This window comes from Siphateles boraxobius, unplaced genomic scaffold (assembly GCF_051911475.1).
Source record: "Siphateles boraxobius isolate OS27281-9 unplaced genomic scaffold, OSU_SipBor_1 7, whole genome shotgun sequence".
Classification (NCBI taxonomy): Eukaryota; Metazoa; Chordata; class Actinopteri; order Cypriniformes; family Leuciscidae; genus Siphateles; species Siphateles boraxobius.
The window spans coordinates 20,333,809-20,350,500 of NW_027509197.1; the positions used below are offsets into that span (position 1 = coordinate 20,333,809).

The 16,692-nt window shown below is 36.8% G+C and overlaps 1 protein-coding gene across 2 annotated transcripts in view; it reads right to left on the bottom strand.

Annotated features, from left to right (window-relative positions):
• Positions 1 to 16,692, bottom strand: part of acvr2aa (activin A receptor type 2Aa) — an 82,675-nt gene that overhangs the window by 19,135 nt on the left and 46,848 nt on the right. For both annotated transcript variants that reach the window (XM_077216421.1, XM_077216420.1), the window contains exon 4: positions 8,494 to 8,648. In XM_077216421.1, the coding sequence (XP_077072536.1) occupies positions 8,494 to 8,648 (155 nt within the window). The remainder of the gene's footprint in view (positions 1 to 8,493; positions 8,649 to 16,692) is intronic.

Below are 16,692 nucleotides of genomic sequence, written 5' to 3' on the forward strand. Positions count from 1 at the left end.
GGCGCTTTTAATATTTTGCCATTTAGGTTTTTTATTTAGCTCATGTACGAACATCTGTCATGAAGAAGAACATCCATACAAATGTAAATAAAGCTCAGGACTCATTAGGGAATAATCTTGGTTCATTCCAGTTTTTAAGAGTTTTGCCTCTCTGGGAAAAACTACCACACAGATTGGCAAACGAGTGTTGCACAGGCCCACAGCTTCATATCCATTAAACTGATCAAACCACAGATTTTTCACGTGCAAATTGTGTGCTGAAAGAGAGAATGTCCAAGGAGTGACGTTGATGCAATATGACAGTTTGCTATGAATATTTCAATATGACTGCAAATGTTTCATATGTTAAGTACAATAAAAACACTTTAAGCTGTTCCCCATTCCCACATTCATAACATTCATCTTTGCATACATTTGCTGCATGCTTGGAGACGTGCATTCATCAATCTCAGTATTGCCGTTTTACCATGCACCTAAATCAAGGGATCTCTGCCTGAATCCCCTGAATCAGAGGGGATTTCGTTTTTGTTATCCGTGCACTGAAATTCAGAACATCACAGATTGATGAGGCAATGTGCAGGGATAAACGCAAAATAAAACCAGTGGGATATTATAGGAGAATGTGCTAACGAAAACAAAGGGGTGCTTTTGATAGCAATGAAAAAAAGGTTTAAAATGAGGTTCCAACATAATCTTGAAAAAAAAGATGAATGAATCAGGCTTCTCTTACCTCTATCATTATATGAAAGGCGTGCTAGTTGAGGAAGGAAAGAGGAAATCAAGCGTTAGTTTTAGTTTAACTTATATGAGATGGGGAACTTCATGGTTTCTGGAAGAACGAGTAAATCTGTTTCACTATTTCAGTAGGAACTTTTACTTGCTGTCCAACACAATATATTTTTACAGGTTAACCCAATTTTGTCTGTCCAAAATATTTAAGATTTATGTCAAGCCAAAAGATAGGAACAGGATTTTATTATAGTCTAAAATTCATAAAAATTAGTATTTAAAAAACTTTACTGTACAGAAACTAAAAGTAAGCCATTCAGAGGTTGACTTGTCTGAAAACGGGCCAACATAGCAACACTGACTGAACCAATGTCTTATGTTTGGGATGGGACAATCTGTTTGTCCAACCAATGATTTGGGGATTTTGTATTTTTGCAATTCTGTTTGGTGCAGCTTGTGCTGCAAAAAGCACATATTTCATCTTTAAGATGAAAGGGAATATGCTGGTTCAGACATGGGCCTCAAGTAGATATTCTGATTAAAAATCTTGCTTTATGTAGAAGAATTTCTGGCTTGTGTGCAATTTTAACTTAATGTAAGTGAATATAACTGGAAAGAATGAACCTTCTGCCCCAAGGCCACCACTCAACAGTTGCTGCTCACACCTGAGGCCAAATCTGCATTTTACAGCAACTGCCAGACTTCCACAAGATACTGAGAGACTTCTCCAAATAAAACAGAAAACTAGGAAAGTTTCCGAATCTCAAAAAAGAAAACACCAAAGATATAGTTTAAAGAAAAGGGGGCATGAATCGTTGTTCAGGGAGTACAACAGATCTCCCAGGATTCTCATTCAGAGACTTAATATTGTACCACACTCTTCTCGAAACAACCAACACTTAGCATACATTTTTGAAACTTAAATAGAAAATTATAGAGAATATAGTGTTTTCAGAGTCATAATGCAACAGTAAGCACATCCTCCCTATCCATACCAAATAATACTTTTTAAAAAGCTGCGCAAAATTTAGATGAGGACAGAAGTGGCACATGTAAAATAGGGCTGAACGATTATGGAAAATAATCTAATTGCGATTTTTTTAACCAATATTGCGATTGCGATTTAATATGCGATTACTTTAAGTTCTTTACCTTCTGTATTAGTCGACAAAGACAAGCAATAAATCATTGTACAGTAGGGATGGGAATCTTTAGGCAGCTCATGATCCGATCTAATTTTTTTCTTATTAATTAATCTTAATAACACTTAAAATATGTATATAATTACATGTGTAAATATACATACTTTAAATATATATATATAAACACATTTAATTAAACCAATTACATGTTAAGAATTTTAAATGGGCTATAAACTAATATAGCTTCAAAATATAAAAGCTAGTAAAGAAAGAGGAACAAAAAAAAAACATTACAAGCAATAAACAAAGAGTGCTTTCAGTATTTAAAAGTAGGCTGTCTGAACGTTTTCCATTCAAGAGCTGGAGTGATTTTCCCCCTATACGATAAATTGCATTCACACTAATGCACATATCTCTTTTGAAATTGTAAATTTGGTTTGTCCTGTTGGTTTAAGATATACCTGACCGTGTTTACATTAATTTCGCGTCAAAAGCATTTTGAGATGCAAGTACATTTACCCAATGAGTCACTCACAGCCGCATGCACGAGCACTCTTCACAAAGCGCGCGTATTTTAAAATGAAAGCAGCTTTCTCAGTGATTTTCATATTTTTAATATATAAGCCAACTGCATTCCAAAAGACATAAATAATGCCTTTGTGGAGCATTTGTAAGGAAAATTCCGGCGGCCAAGACCGCGCACTGCAAGAGTAACATAAAAGCGGCAAAACCTGTGCAATGAAGCCCGCGACTGTCCTTGTAATTCGCTTAAACCCCGAACTTTATGAAAGCTTATTTATCGGAAGGTTCGAGCGGTGTCGTGTGTGTGTGTGTGTGTGTGTGTGTGAGAGAGAGATAGAGAGTGAGAGAGAGAGTGAGAGAGAGAGAGAGAGAGAGAGAGAGAGAGAGAGAGAGAGAGAGAGAGAGAGAGAGAGAGAGAGAGAGATTAGAAGCAAGCAAAATACGGTTGTTTCTAAAGCACGCGCAGAGTCATCACGCATCTGTGTTTAAAAACTAAGCTCAGACTCGATTCTGAAATTCTCTGAATCGATCTAGAATTGTTGGAGAGAGAATAAATAACACAATATCACATACATAAAAAATAAACAGTTCTTTCCTGTATGCCAGACCTATGCGTAGCGTGCCAAGTTGATGCTTGATTTGCAGACTGCTTTTCTCTCGTGTGTCACATGACCAGTGTAATCGCAGCTTTTGCGGTTACAAAATCGCATTTCATCATATCGCGATATTATCGCAAATGCAATTAATCGTTCAGCCCTAATGTAAAATATTATTTACTGCCATAAACAACACCAAAATAAGTTTGTAGAAGAACGGAGCATTGTAATGCACAAGAGCTGAAACCTGAATATAAAGAAATAGAAATATAAAGGAACCAAGGCAATGAGTTGCACATGAATGCAGGAGCTGACCTCATGGACTTAAACACTGCAAAAGTGTGCAGTTGCCTGAATCTCCGTTCTTTCCTGAAACAAGAAATTCCCTTCCTCACCATGAAGCCAAGCACTTAATGCGGTTAAAGCACACTGTGCTCTCTCTCTTGAGGGGCATGTTGGGTCTTGGGCCCTTGTAAGAAAACTGTTAAATAAGCGTCTCTCTGCCTTCTAAATAAGTACGAGACTCTAAAGTGGAGGCTGGGGGCCAAACGTTTCAAACGAAGACATTATTTTTAACTACATGCTTTAAAATGGCCTGAGAATTGATGGAGGAATGTTTCAATCAGAGCTATTCAAAATAATGTTGATGACAACTGATAAGGGCATTATAAAATTATTATCATGTATGTTGATGCATACAGCATGCATTACATCCCATGTAAATGCATACAACAACCACCATCAGGCTACCATACAAATTTAAAGGTGGACCCATTTAAATTTAAATAATACAGTGCATTTAGGAGTTTCAGTGTAGATGTTTATAGAGATAATATCAGTGAGTGAATGTACTGAACAAGTTACAGGGAGACAAGAGAGTAGTATTTGACAAAAAATATATATAGTCAAAGTCAGGCAAATCTCGTGTTACTTACATTTACATATTTAAAACATTGTGAAAGTTATGCTCAAAGCTTCATATAAAACTCTAAAAAGGAGGGATGCTCCGATCGATCAGCTGCAGATCGGTTTTGGCTGATAATCACATTGTACGACATGATCGGTAGTCACTAAATTTGGCTGATCTTACAAACCGATCCCAATTTGATGTTGTAAAACACACAATGACGTCAAACTTTAGCGCCGCAGTTACCTGTCATGTTCTAAAGAAATATCACGTGGAGGAACAGTTGTTAAAGGATTTTAACAACTTTAAGGACATAACATTTTAAGGACAGTGACAAGGAAACTGAGTGTGTATGATTACCTAAGTCTGTCAATCTCAAGGTCAAGTCTTTCGTGAAAAAAATAAATGTGCCATTGGTTGTCAGAAGATGAATCTATCTTTGTCGTAGTATTCTTTCAATGTTTAAGGGGATTTCCCATGACTGGCGTCAGCACTGTTCAATGCCATTAATTCTATGAAGTGAAACCTTAACTTCAGTGTTACCTAGGTGACACGTTGCTCGTCGATTGAGCCTTGTAAAGTGGCGCTCAAAGTTAAATTAATCTGAATGAATTGTTAATAGTTCATTAATAATAAATCAGCAATTTTAAGTGTATTAGTTGAATGAACGGTTTAATGACTCACTCATAGAGACCGTCCCTTGGCACAACCTACTAGTGTAACAACGTAACAGAACTGACTGGCAGCCTGCAATTGTTCAGTTTTAAAGTCTTGTAGGCTCTTTAATAAGCCAAAGTATCCTAATATAAATAGTGTTTTGGGTAAGCTCTGTTTTTAAAGGCCTGTTAAAAGGTTCACTGTAAAATAAATATCTAGATCAGTATGGGCCGATCAAGATGACAAGAAATCGGGAGTCGATATCAGTATTGGCAGCAAAAATTCTAATCGGTGCATCCCAACTAGAAAGGAAGGTTGTAGCAGCAATATAATGCATCAATATCAAAATAAAGCACAATGTTATTTATTAACAGAAACTGAGCAAACTTTTGGAAGGTAATGGTTTCATCACTGAAGAATAAAGAGAACTTTAAAGTAGAGATCGACCGATTCATCGGTTTTGCCGATTAATCGACACCGATAGTTGTTTGGTGTAACTATCGGTATCGGTAAATATCCACACCGATAGTTTTTCCGGGTTGCGTCCGTTGCTGCAGCGGCTGAGAAGTGTGCGGAGTCATTACACAGTACGAGAGCGCTGAGAAGAGACTGCTGGCATACAGAGCGAGAGCGACCTCTAGAGGACAAATAACAAACTATCACTAGCTGAGTTGTTTACGTTAGCACTTGAGGCGCGCAGCACGGAGAGAACTTGGAGGACAGAGAGCCCTGACACTTCAGACGCGCATTTGAAACACCGACAGCGAAACGGTATGAATACTTAACACTAAAGTATATTGCCATATTATTATAAAGTAATTAATTTGTTGACTAGATGCTGCATCAGCAGAGAAAGAACAGAAGTATGTTTGCCGTCGAGGCTGAGAGGACTCTAACATTAGTTCCTCAGTCAAGTGGTTTAAACAATGTGACAAAAACATACGCAGACCTGACCCAAATGTTTTATGTTGCAATTGTTACCACCTATTTGCATTATTTTATATCCAGCTGGTCACTTTTATGCATTCATTAGGCGACGAAGTTACATATTTAAAACTAGTGACGTGATTGCTTTCTCAACATTGATATGTTAAGTTAGTCGACAGATACAAACAAATCAGAAACGCGTTCGATCTTTTTTTATCACTACAATACATCTTGTTATTTTGATTAGATAATCATCAAGTGTTCTAAAATAGAAGCAAATAAAGTGAGAGACCATACATAGGCTATATTACGTATACGTAATATAGGTCTTTATTAAATTTGAATGGCCACCTTTAAGCATGACTCTCTAAAATTATATGAAATGGTAACACTTTACAGTAAGATTAAATTTTTAGCATTAACTAAGGTTAATAAAAGTTGTAGAAGTATTATTCATTGTTAGTTTGTTAATTTCAACATGTACTAATGCATTTGAAATTGAGTTTTAATTCTTATTTGATCTGTTATTACCTTAGTTAATGTACTATGAACTAACATGAATGATAAAGGTTCAATTGTATATCTCATATTAATACATGCAGTAAAAACGTATATTGCATAATGCATATAGTTCATGAAAGCTAGCTAATACATCCTTGTTAACAAATGTGACTTGCAAAGTGTTACTTATGAAATGTACGTATGTTTCTAGGTTATAGCTAACGAAACTTGTAATATTTTAATGTTTAAATTATTTTCTATAAAGAGTTTGTTCTGTAGAACTTCTAATTTTAATATATTCATATTTATATATTTATTTAATTTAGCACATTTCAGTTCAGCACTGTTTTACTTGTGAGTGTTATGTTTGTTTTTAATCGAGTATCCATTTTAAAAAATATCTGTTGAATTATCGGTTATCGGCATTTATGGTCAAACCTAAATATCGGTATCGGTAAAATCCACTATCGGTCGACCTCTACTTTAAAGCCTTTTTCTGCACTCAAATGCGTAATTCAATGAAACAGATTTTCAAAGAAATTACATTTCTGAGCAATTCAAAACAAGCAGATTTCTTTGTGGCATTTTGCGAAATGTCACACTTTCCATTACAAAATCATTTCTGGCAATCTCCCAACGTTTGTGACGCAGTAGAGTGACAGCTTTGAGGCTTTAGACAATTCTGGAGGAAATGATCGAGCAAAACAAAAAGTAAATGAATATACTACCATTAAAAAATGTGGATTAAGATTTATTTACTCACAAAGGCTGCATGTATTTCATCAAACAGTTAAAATTAAAATATTGTTAAATAATATTTCAAAATAAATATCTGTTATCTATTTTAAATTAATTTCAAATGTAATTTATTCCTTTGTTTGATCAACATTTGTGATGGCAAAGTTGAATTTTCAGCAACTATTCATGTCACATGAATCATGATCCTTCAGAAATCATTCTAATATGCTCAATATTTTCAGGTTTTGTTGATGAATAGAACGTTTAAAAGAACAGCATTTATTTAAAATAGAAATCCTTTGTAACAATGTAAAATATTCAATGTGTCCTTTCTTTCAAAAAAAAAATTATATATATATTACTGACCCTAAACCTTTAAACAGAAGTGTAAATAAATAAATACGAAATAAAACTTTCTTCGCCTCCAAAACTATTTTCTTTTTCATCTGACATCACCAAACCTTATTTTCAAACACGTCCACAACCACCTGTCATATACAGACTGCTTTTTACAATCCATTTAAGAATTAAATTCCAACCATTTTAGTAGTTACAGAAAGGTTACCGTAAGTATATACCATTATGGAAGTTGCAAACAGTTTTATATTGACTAAAGCCTGTTTTATGCTTCTGCGTCGAATCAACGGCGTACCCCCGCAGACCCCTCTGCGTCGCCGCGAACCCCTCCGCCGTAGCTCGACGTGCACCTCCAAAAAATTGTAACAACGCGTCGAGGCGAAGCAGACCACAAGGGCTGTGATTGGTCAGATGCACCGCGATGCAGCTCAACCTGACGCAGAACCATAAAACGGCCACGACGCCGTAGCTACGCCGTGGAGTTGGCGCAGAAGCATAATGAGGCCTTAAGTGTTGTAATAGTCCCCGAAGACTTCTGCCTGCTGCATTAAGAACTAAAAAAGCTTACAACAAATAAAAAACAAGTTTGGGCGGATTATGATATTTGATATAAGCAGTACTGTGTGGATGGTTTATCTGTCAGATCTGACCTACATAACACTGAAACTCAATCGGGGAATTCCAAATGCTCACCTGACTCAAAGGTAACCCTTTGTGCTACCATATGGTCCCATAAATCATCCCAGCACACGCTTGTTAATGCATCTATTCTGACCTGCCAAAGATGTCCTACAATGCTCAGCAGTGAGGATTTTTTCCCACTGGCCCAGTAGTTCAGATTTTCACTTCATTGGCTGAATCTATTAAGCTCTATTGTGTAGTTCAGAAGTAGATGTGAATCTTAACACTAGTCACACACAGGGTGTAAAGGTCACCTGATTGCTCATGTCTTGTGTAATGTCATTTTGTTATCTTTTGTTTATTGTAAGAGAAGAGGGCATCGAAACAACAGTGTCCTGACAGATCTCGTTTGATTTCAGCTGACAGTGTGTTTGAGCTTGAGCTGGTGTGACATTAGCACATTAGATCCCTGAATTCACTGTCATTCACGTCAACAGGAGGTTCTGCCCAGGGGAAATAACAGCTCCCCGAACACACACACACACACACACACACACACACACACACACACACACACACACACACACACACACGCATGCACACGCACACACACACACACACACACACACACACACACACACACACACACACACACACACACACACACGCACACACACACACACACACACACACACACACGCACACACGCACACACTCACACAAATTAGACTTTTATTCTCATTTTATTAAAAGTGAATCAAAATACATGCATTGTATACGAAAAGTATCAGGTTACCTGGGTAGGCACCAGAACAGGTGGATACGCCAGCTTGTGATGCCGATACATCCAGAAGGACAGCAGGACAATGGCAGCGATGCCCATGATGGGCACGATGGAGTACAGGAGGGTGCTGAACAGTGGTGGCTTTTGGGTAAAGGGGTTGGATGTTGCTGGGGAGATAAAAAGAACGAGAGACATCAGTACCAATCAATACTTTTTTTGTACTTTTAATGTACTCTACCACTCAAAAATTTGGGGTCTGCAATTTAAAAAAAACAATGTTTTTCAACCAAGTCTTTTATGCTCACCTTAAACTGCATTTATTTGATCCAAATAAAGTAAAAACAGTAATGTAGTGAAATATTATTAGAGTTTAAAATATACATTTTCTATTTTATTATATTTTAAAATGCAATTAATTCCTGATATATATATATATATATATATATATATATATATATATATATATATATATATATGACCTTACTGATCCCAAACTTTTGAACAATAGTGTAATCTGTGACCAAAACTTTACTAACTAACTAGGAAATGACTATTCACACATTCTGTCATGAGCTCCATTTACATGTAGTCCTTTAGAAGACGTTTTAGCCATTGTGACTTACAAATCAATCACAAAATTACAAAAAATAAGGTAACATATGAAACATTAAAAATTCTCAAGACCCCTGTGTTTAATTCAATGTGCTTGTGTAAAGGCCTCCTCATATGCAAATACGGTTACACTTTATTTTAAGGTGACCTTGTTACAGTGTAATTAAACATTGAATAAGTAATATTAATTAACAACATCTACTTACTTATGTTTGGTTTAGGGTTAGATGCATTTGGTTATGCAAAAATTACAGTTATTATTACTATAGTAACTACATGTAACAAGTACACTGTAAAATAAAGTGGACCACTAGGGATGCTCCGATCAGGATTTTTGCAGCCGATAACGATTACCAATTTTATTTTTGTCATCACTATCGACCGATACAGATCCCGATCATTCAAGCTTTATATAAGTAATAATTAAGCTATCTGCTGAATGTCAGTGTTTTTTCCAAATAAGTAATACCACAGACATTATTTATAGCAATGCTATATATTGTTGTATTAATTTAGAATAAAATACATTTATTTTACAATGAGCATTTTAATAGGCCGTTAAAAACAGGGCTTATGCAAAACATCCATATGAGGATACTCTGACTTATTAAAGAGCCTACAAGACTTTGTCAAAATGAACATAATTACAACCCATAAGGTGTAATTAAACATTGCTCAATACGTGACTGAGGACACTGCAAACTCCTAAATTAACAAAATGAGTTGTCTGATACAAAAATGATCAGGAATATTTATTCAGCAACTGCTGAGTATTTGAGTTATTTCTTCCTACGCCCTACTTAAGTAGGTAAGGCAGGATTCTCTTTATAAATTTGAGCTTTTCTGCATTTTGGGGAGAGAGTCTATTCTGTAGTTGTACTGAATTGTCGCTCACCATCAACTCTGTAGTGCTAAACTTCAAGCTCTAAAAAGAGAAATACGACATAAATTGCAAAAAGTAACCAAATGTACAAAAACAGTGCATAATCTTCACAAAAGTGATTTAGTTAAGAGCAATGGGAGATAGTTTGATTAACATGAATGGCAAAGACGGCAGCAGCTTTATTAGCCCACTATTAGGCATTTTGACACACAAGTGTGTGTATTTGACTGTTCAAGCCCAGTAAGATAAGCTGTATGAGCAGCAGCTTTATGTGCGTACGTTCCAGGTGTGTGCGCTCAGAACCAGTCTCTCAGACAGCGCGCGAACATATCAGATGAGCACTGTTTCGCTGCCTACTGCCCGTGAGTGTTCAAATCACTTGTTCTTTACTCACAAGGCTTAAAATGCATTGTTTATTGAAGACAGTGTAATAACTGGTGATGACTGCGCCGCTTATGTCACCAATTTTCAATCAGTTGGTGGAATCAGCCTATTTTAGTGACTACCGATCAAATCATAGAATGTGATTATCGGCCGATACCGATCTGTGGCCGATCGATCAGAGCATCCCTAGTTACCACAAATACTTATGAGAAACAAATATGCTTGTTGTATTCTACTAGTTAAGACTGTTACAATATAGGCTACTGATTTGATATAGGTCATTATATTTGTACAGATACCATTTATGATCATCATGATCATATTTCATAAATTGAGAAAGTTACCATTTATAATTTGTCTGTAAAAAAAAAAAAGAAAGAAGCAAAGAGTCGGATCTCATGTATGCATATCCACATTCTAAGCTTTTACTATTATTATAAGCCTATCAAATTAACGGTTTTTAAATTTAGTGAACTGCTCCCACTGAAAGGGCTAAAAATTCAATAGATAATAGATAAATACAAATTAATAATAAAAAAAGTATATCAAATAAAATAAACAAAGGAATATCAGCATTTCCTTCCTTTTTAAAAAGTATATGGTCTTTTAAAACAGCTGAATACCACACTTCATTATTATTGGTTTAATAAGAGATATGAATGTGAAAGGTGATGATATCAGCATTACTAAGCAGAATCTCAGATTCTAATTCCCTCAAGAGGAACAGCACACGAACACAAGACAGATGTGAAGTCTAACATTCACCTTCTATACGTTGCATTAGCGAGATTCACAGTGTGCGTTGAGAATCTCTCACTGCATACTTATCTTAAGTCCCGCACCTTTTAAACTTGCTAATTACAATACTTACACGCCAGCCTTGTAATTCAAGGGTGGTTTGATTCCCTGAAGGCTACTGACGGATCCTGCCTTGTGCAAACAGTTTTATTTCCAATGCACATGCGTCTATGCAAATGCACATTCACGTTAAAAACGGTTCAACAGAACTGCATGAGTGTGCGCTTGAGGGAGAATAGCGTGTGTACTTAAGAGCACAGGGTGGTCTTTGGTTTCTCTGCATCTAGTGCCAGAGATCGGACTGGGCCGTGGATGTTCGCCAGAGATGCAGTGATCCCTCACCCTTGTGTTATGGCAGAGCATTTCCCATTCGCCTGGGTTGACTGTGGGATCAAACCACCCGGTCGAACTTCGGCTGAACCTGTATTAGCTTTGGTCCAGCAGAGATCCCATTCGTGATGCCATTTCTTCCCTCTCGTGCCGGCTATGGACTTGGAAGTGGGTTAAGGACTCTGGATTAATCCACGAGCAGAGGACAAAACTCATCCCCCCCCAACAAACCCACTCTCATCCGACCCTACTTCACCCTTCCCCCACTCAGCAGGCAAAATGGCCACATGCAGCCGCGGGACAAAAAAGTACCCAGTCACAAGGTCATGAAAAGCACACAGCTCCATGCTCGCAGAAAGCGTGTTCTGAGAAACTCCAGTGCGCTTTGTGCAACTCTCCGCGTCCTTGTGGGTTTTTGCATTTCATATCAAGATCATTCCATATTGAGTGAGTCAGTGCTGGAAATATACCCATTACATAAGCACAAGTGAGACCCCCCAAGCCCACCTCTGCTACTGAAGTACTGAAGACTCTTCTACCCACCACATTTGCACTGATACAGACAGTTGTTGTTTCAAAACTCATCAGGCGGAGCTCAACCAGTGCTGTATGCAACTAAATCGTGAATCTTTTAAAGCGGCCGCGGGTAGATGATAAATCACGATTGCTGAAACGTACAACAGCCCTCCTGCAGGGAGCTGAGAGCAGTGGCTCGCTGACATGCCTCCACCCCTCATTTAGTTAAGAGGATGTTGATGTCAGTGTTTACTCAGAAGAGATAAAGCGACCAGATCAGCCCCGGTAATCTAAAAGACACGCTCATCTCTGAAAGTTAAAAGCCTAAAGACAGCAAGCAAACAGGTACAACGAAAGCTCTGATGTCTTTATTACAGAATCACTCAATAGTAGTTGTTCAGGTTGTTAAATTCATGTATTTTTAAGGATCTACTGCAGTGGAGGAAGAGCTACACAGGCTAAAACTCTGTAATGTTAAGCTTAGTGAAGTTACCATGTGAAACAGAACAGTGTAAAATGAAAGTAGTGCTATTTCTTTCATATATTTCCAAAGAACTTAATATAACAATTTTTTAAATTGTATTTAGCACCAATTTGTGTTCCAATGTGATGCTGTCAAATTGATTGTGATTGTATTTGTGCACATTATAGGTCACCCTGTTCCCAACTTCCCAAACACACATTATGTCCCACAACACAGCTGTTTTAGCCGCACAATTTGGTCTATGCTAAACAGTAACAAGTACTATTGGAACATATGAATGTTGCTTTTCTTTTTTATAGAAAAAGAAAACAAAAAAACCTGTTGTTAACAAAACCTGTTGTATATCTTTAACAACACATTTTGAAATGATCAATAGCTAGGCATTTAGACTGATGTAATTCTCACAACCCTAAAGCTCACATCACAGCAATGATTCTCTGTAATTAACTAACACCTGTGTTGACATGTAGTTGTAACACTTTATACACAACTACATATCCACAGAAAGTTTTCCCAGTTGTTACCAATGATGGTCCCTATTGTTTGTCACATCTGCAGCATTTACGTCTGTTTAGCCAATTTTACATCAGCCACACTTATTTATTATATACTCTACCATTCAAACACTACCATTTTCAAAAGGAAAAAGAAATGTTTATTGAGCACCAAATCAGCATATTAGAATGGTTACTGAAGGATCATGTGACACTGAAGACTGGAGTTGTCAGGGTTCTGCCCTGGCAGCTTTGTCTCTTGAATCTTTGTTTAATATTTCCATATTTGTTTTGTGCTTGAGCACATGGCTTTGTCCTTGTTTATGTTGGCCATGTTCCCCTTGTCTTTCCTCCAAGTTTCCCCTTACCACGCCCCCTCGTTTAGTCCTTGTCTAGTCCTCATTCACTGATTGTGTTCACCTGGTCCTCGTTTGCTCCACTCCCTATATATTGTGCTTCTTGTCTTTGCTGGATTGTTGTTTTGTGTTCATGTCCAAGACCTTTCTCAAGTATCGTGTCATATCCAGGTGTGATTATCCAAAGCTCTCTCTGTACAGTAGCTTTTTGTATCCTTGCAGTTTTTCTAATACCTAGTAGAGCCCGACCGATATGGATTTTTGGGGGCCAATGCTGATACCGATATTAGGGAGTAAAAAAAGCCCGATACCGATATATCGGCCGATATTATTTATGTGTTTATTATAATACAGTAGCAATATTATATATGTGTATTATAGTACAGTACCAGTCAAAAGTTTGGACACTTTCCTATTGGTGTGTACAAACTTTTGATGGGTACTTTACACAGTAGCTATAAACAGAATAAATATATTTTATAAACACGTTTTGCAATGATCACTCAAATGTGGTAATCAAACACTTGTGTGACACAGATATGTAATGGAGGCAGGGGGAATGATAGAATGAGAATTATACAGCTGAGCTGTAACCAAACTAGTTTGCATTGCATGTTATATTATATTGTATTCTAAATACTGTTGCATAATCTTCACTAACGACGACTTTGTCTTTTAATTTAGTCATAACTTGTATCAATAAATATATAAAAAGTGTCACTGACAAAACCTTATTATCTTCTATTTTTACTCTTAATTCCTCTAATCTCTACCAGTGGAGGAAGAACTCAGATCTTTTTACTAAAGTAAAATGAATAATATCATAATGAAAACGTTTTTAATTACATATGTACAGTACTTTTATACTATTTTAAATAATTAGTAAGCAAAATGTACTAAACGTGAAACTAGGCTACTCTTAATGCAAAATGGCCCTATATAAAGTGTTATAATTATATACATTTTTGGAATATTGCTTGATGTTGTAACGTAGCGTTATCAGGCAGAATGAGCTTTAACACTGTGTCTACACCGGACGCGGCCGTTACTGCTCGCGTCGCAACAGCTGTTTACCCTAGACAAAGCAGAATCAGTTTACTGTCGGAGATCGCTCGCACCACGCATTTTAATCAATGTTTCATCAACCAATTGCCTTAATAAATAAGAAGAAGGCCTAAATATAGCAGACAATATAATCAGGACTTCTCAGCTGCGCGCTTGCAATAGTCACAAGCTCACACAATACGTGACAGAGGCTTGTAGCAGAGAAATCAATTCTGTGAATTACACTGCGCAAATCACAAGTAGGCTACTACCCACCGGATGAAGAAGGGTTGGCTCTCAGTCTCCACAGGCTACATAAAATATTCATTTTATTTTATTTTATTTTTCGTGTTTGCATTTATGAGGAAAAAACAATGTTACAGACTACGGACGTGAGCGCTCTGAAAGCGGCACTAATGCTTTGAAACTTTCACATAGACATCAAACAGAAAGCACAAAACCTTTCGTTTCAAAGTGAATTTCGTTTTGTATTAATTGTATCTTAATTTTAATCAATGTTTCATCAGCCATTTGCCTGGATTTAATTTATAAGAAGTAAATTTAGCAGACGATAGATAATCTCGACACGGAGGCGGCTGCGGGTGAACTGGAGCTCGTCTCATGAACCGAAACTCAGCGTATAGACCTGAGAATTGAAATATATCTATATTGAAATGTCTACTTTTAAACAGAACAATTCAAAACGAAAGACAGACAGACTCATGTAATCGTATGAAATGTGCATTTCTCTCTGGCGCGCGCTCACTGAAGATCGCGAGTCAGCATCGTCAACTTCATCTTTGGCTGACACTGACTGAAAACACTTGTTTATTAATAAACTATTAAAATGTCTCCTTGCTATATTTGTTGTATTCATAATCATTATTTTTGCCAGTTCTTGTGACAGCTTTTAGGTGCTTTATTGGCAGCGCCACCCTTACATGAATCACCGTACCCGCATTTTTTAAAATATTCATTTATCGGCCATTATAAATGCCGATACCGATAGTTAGGAAAATGCCTAAAATCGGCCGATAATATCGGCCCGCCGATATATCGGTCGGGCTCTAATACCTAGCTTTCTCCAGATGTGGACTTGTTTTACTTTAGTCATTTACTTTAGAGTTTTGTTAGTTTTCTTTTCTTATATGTAAAGGTTTAGATTTTCAGTTACTTAACTACAGTGTTTGCCCTGCCTTGTACTTATCTAATGTTTTAGTGGTTTTGTTCTTGTCTTGTTTCTCCTGTGTTGTGTGTCTGTGTGTGTTTGAGTCCTGTAATGCTCAGCCGGAGACTGCACTGACTGCTGGTTAGTGGGCTGCTCAATCCTGTGCCCGAGTCTCCTGTCTAGACCTCTGTTGTGGACTGTCTCTGGACTGTGCAGCTGTTACACCCTATTATTAATAAAAATAACCATTCACTGCTCCTCTCTGTGCTTGGGTCCAGTTATGTCCAGTGGTTCCTGACAGGAGAACTGAAAATTCAACTTTGCCTTCACAGGACCAAATTACATTTTAAAATAGAGATTAAGGTTTTTGTAATTGAATTGTAGTAATTAAGAATATTACCGTTTTTACTGTATTTCAATTAAACAACTGCAGCATTGGTGAGCTTAAGAGACTTCTTTCAAAAACATATAAACAAATCTTACCGACCCCAAACTTTTTCTGGTATAAATATTAATAATTACATATAAATTGATCAATTCAAGACCAATGCAATCTTTCTGCCTCTAAATACAAATTTTGAGAAGTTTTAGAGCTACTTCTTTATATATATAAAAAAGCTTAAGCCAGAAATTGAATGTTCATTTCTTGCCACTGCTTCAGCTCCATCCAATGCGTCTTAGCTTGTTCACACAAGCATGCCAAGTTTTTTTTTTCTTTTTTTTTCTGATGTCAAAAATCACCTGAATTTATAAAAGCCTCCGGTAGCAGCAACATCACAACGATCAAATTAAATTTTACAGAGGAATCTGCTGCTCTGAAAAGAACTTAAACTCCACTAAAGCAAAGCAAAGGTTATGAAAAATGAAAAAGCCAGATGAGCTGCATCAATAAGGTGACATATGAGACAGACAACAAGCTCTTCATTCAAAAGCGGAATAATCCACAGCCATAAAGCTGTGCAGTAGTCACGAGAAATTAAGATGTGTATAAGAGCCAACGCATGCAGCAATTAACAGAGCTTTTGTCAGTGGAGTTTTGGTGGCTTGGTCAATAAGCATATCAAAGCATACCTTTTGATCAAAGAAATAGAGAATTATCTGAACAAATGAATAAACATTACCAACATTATAAAAGTCCCTAA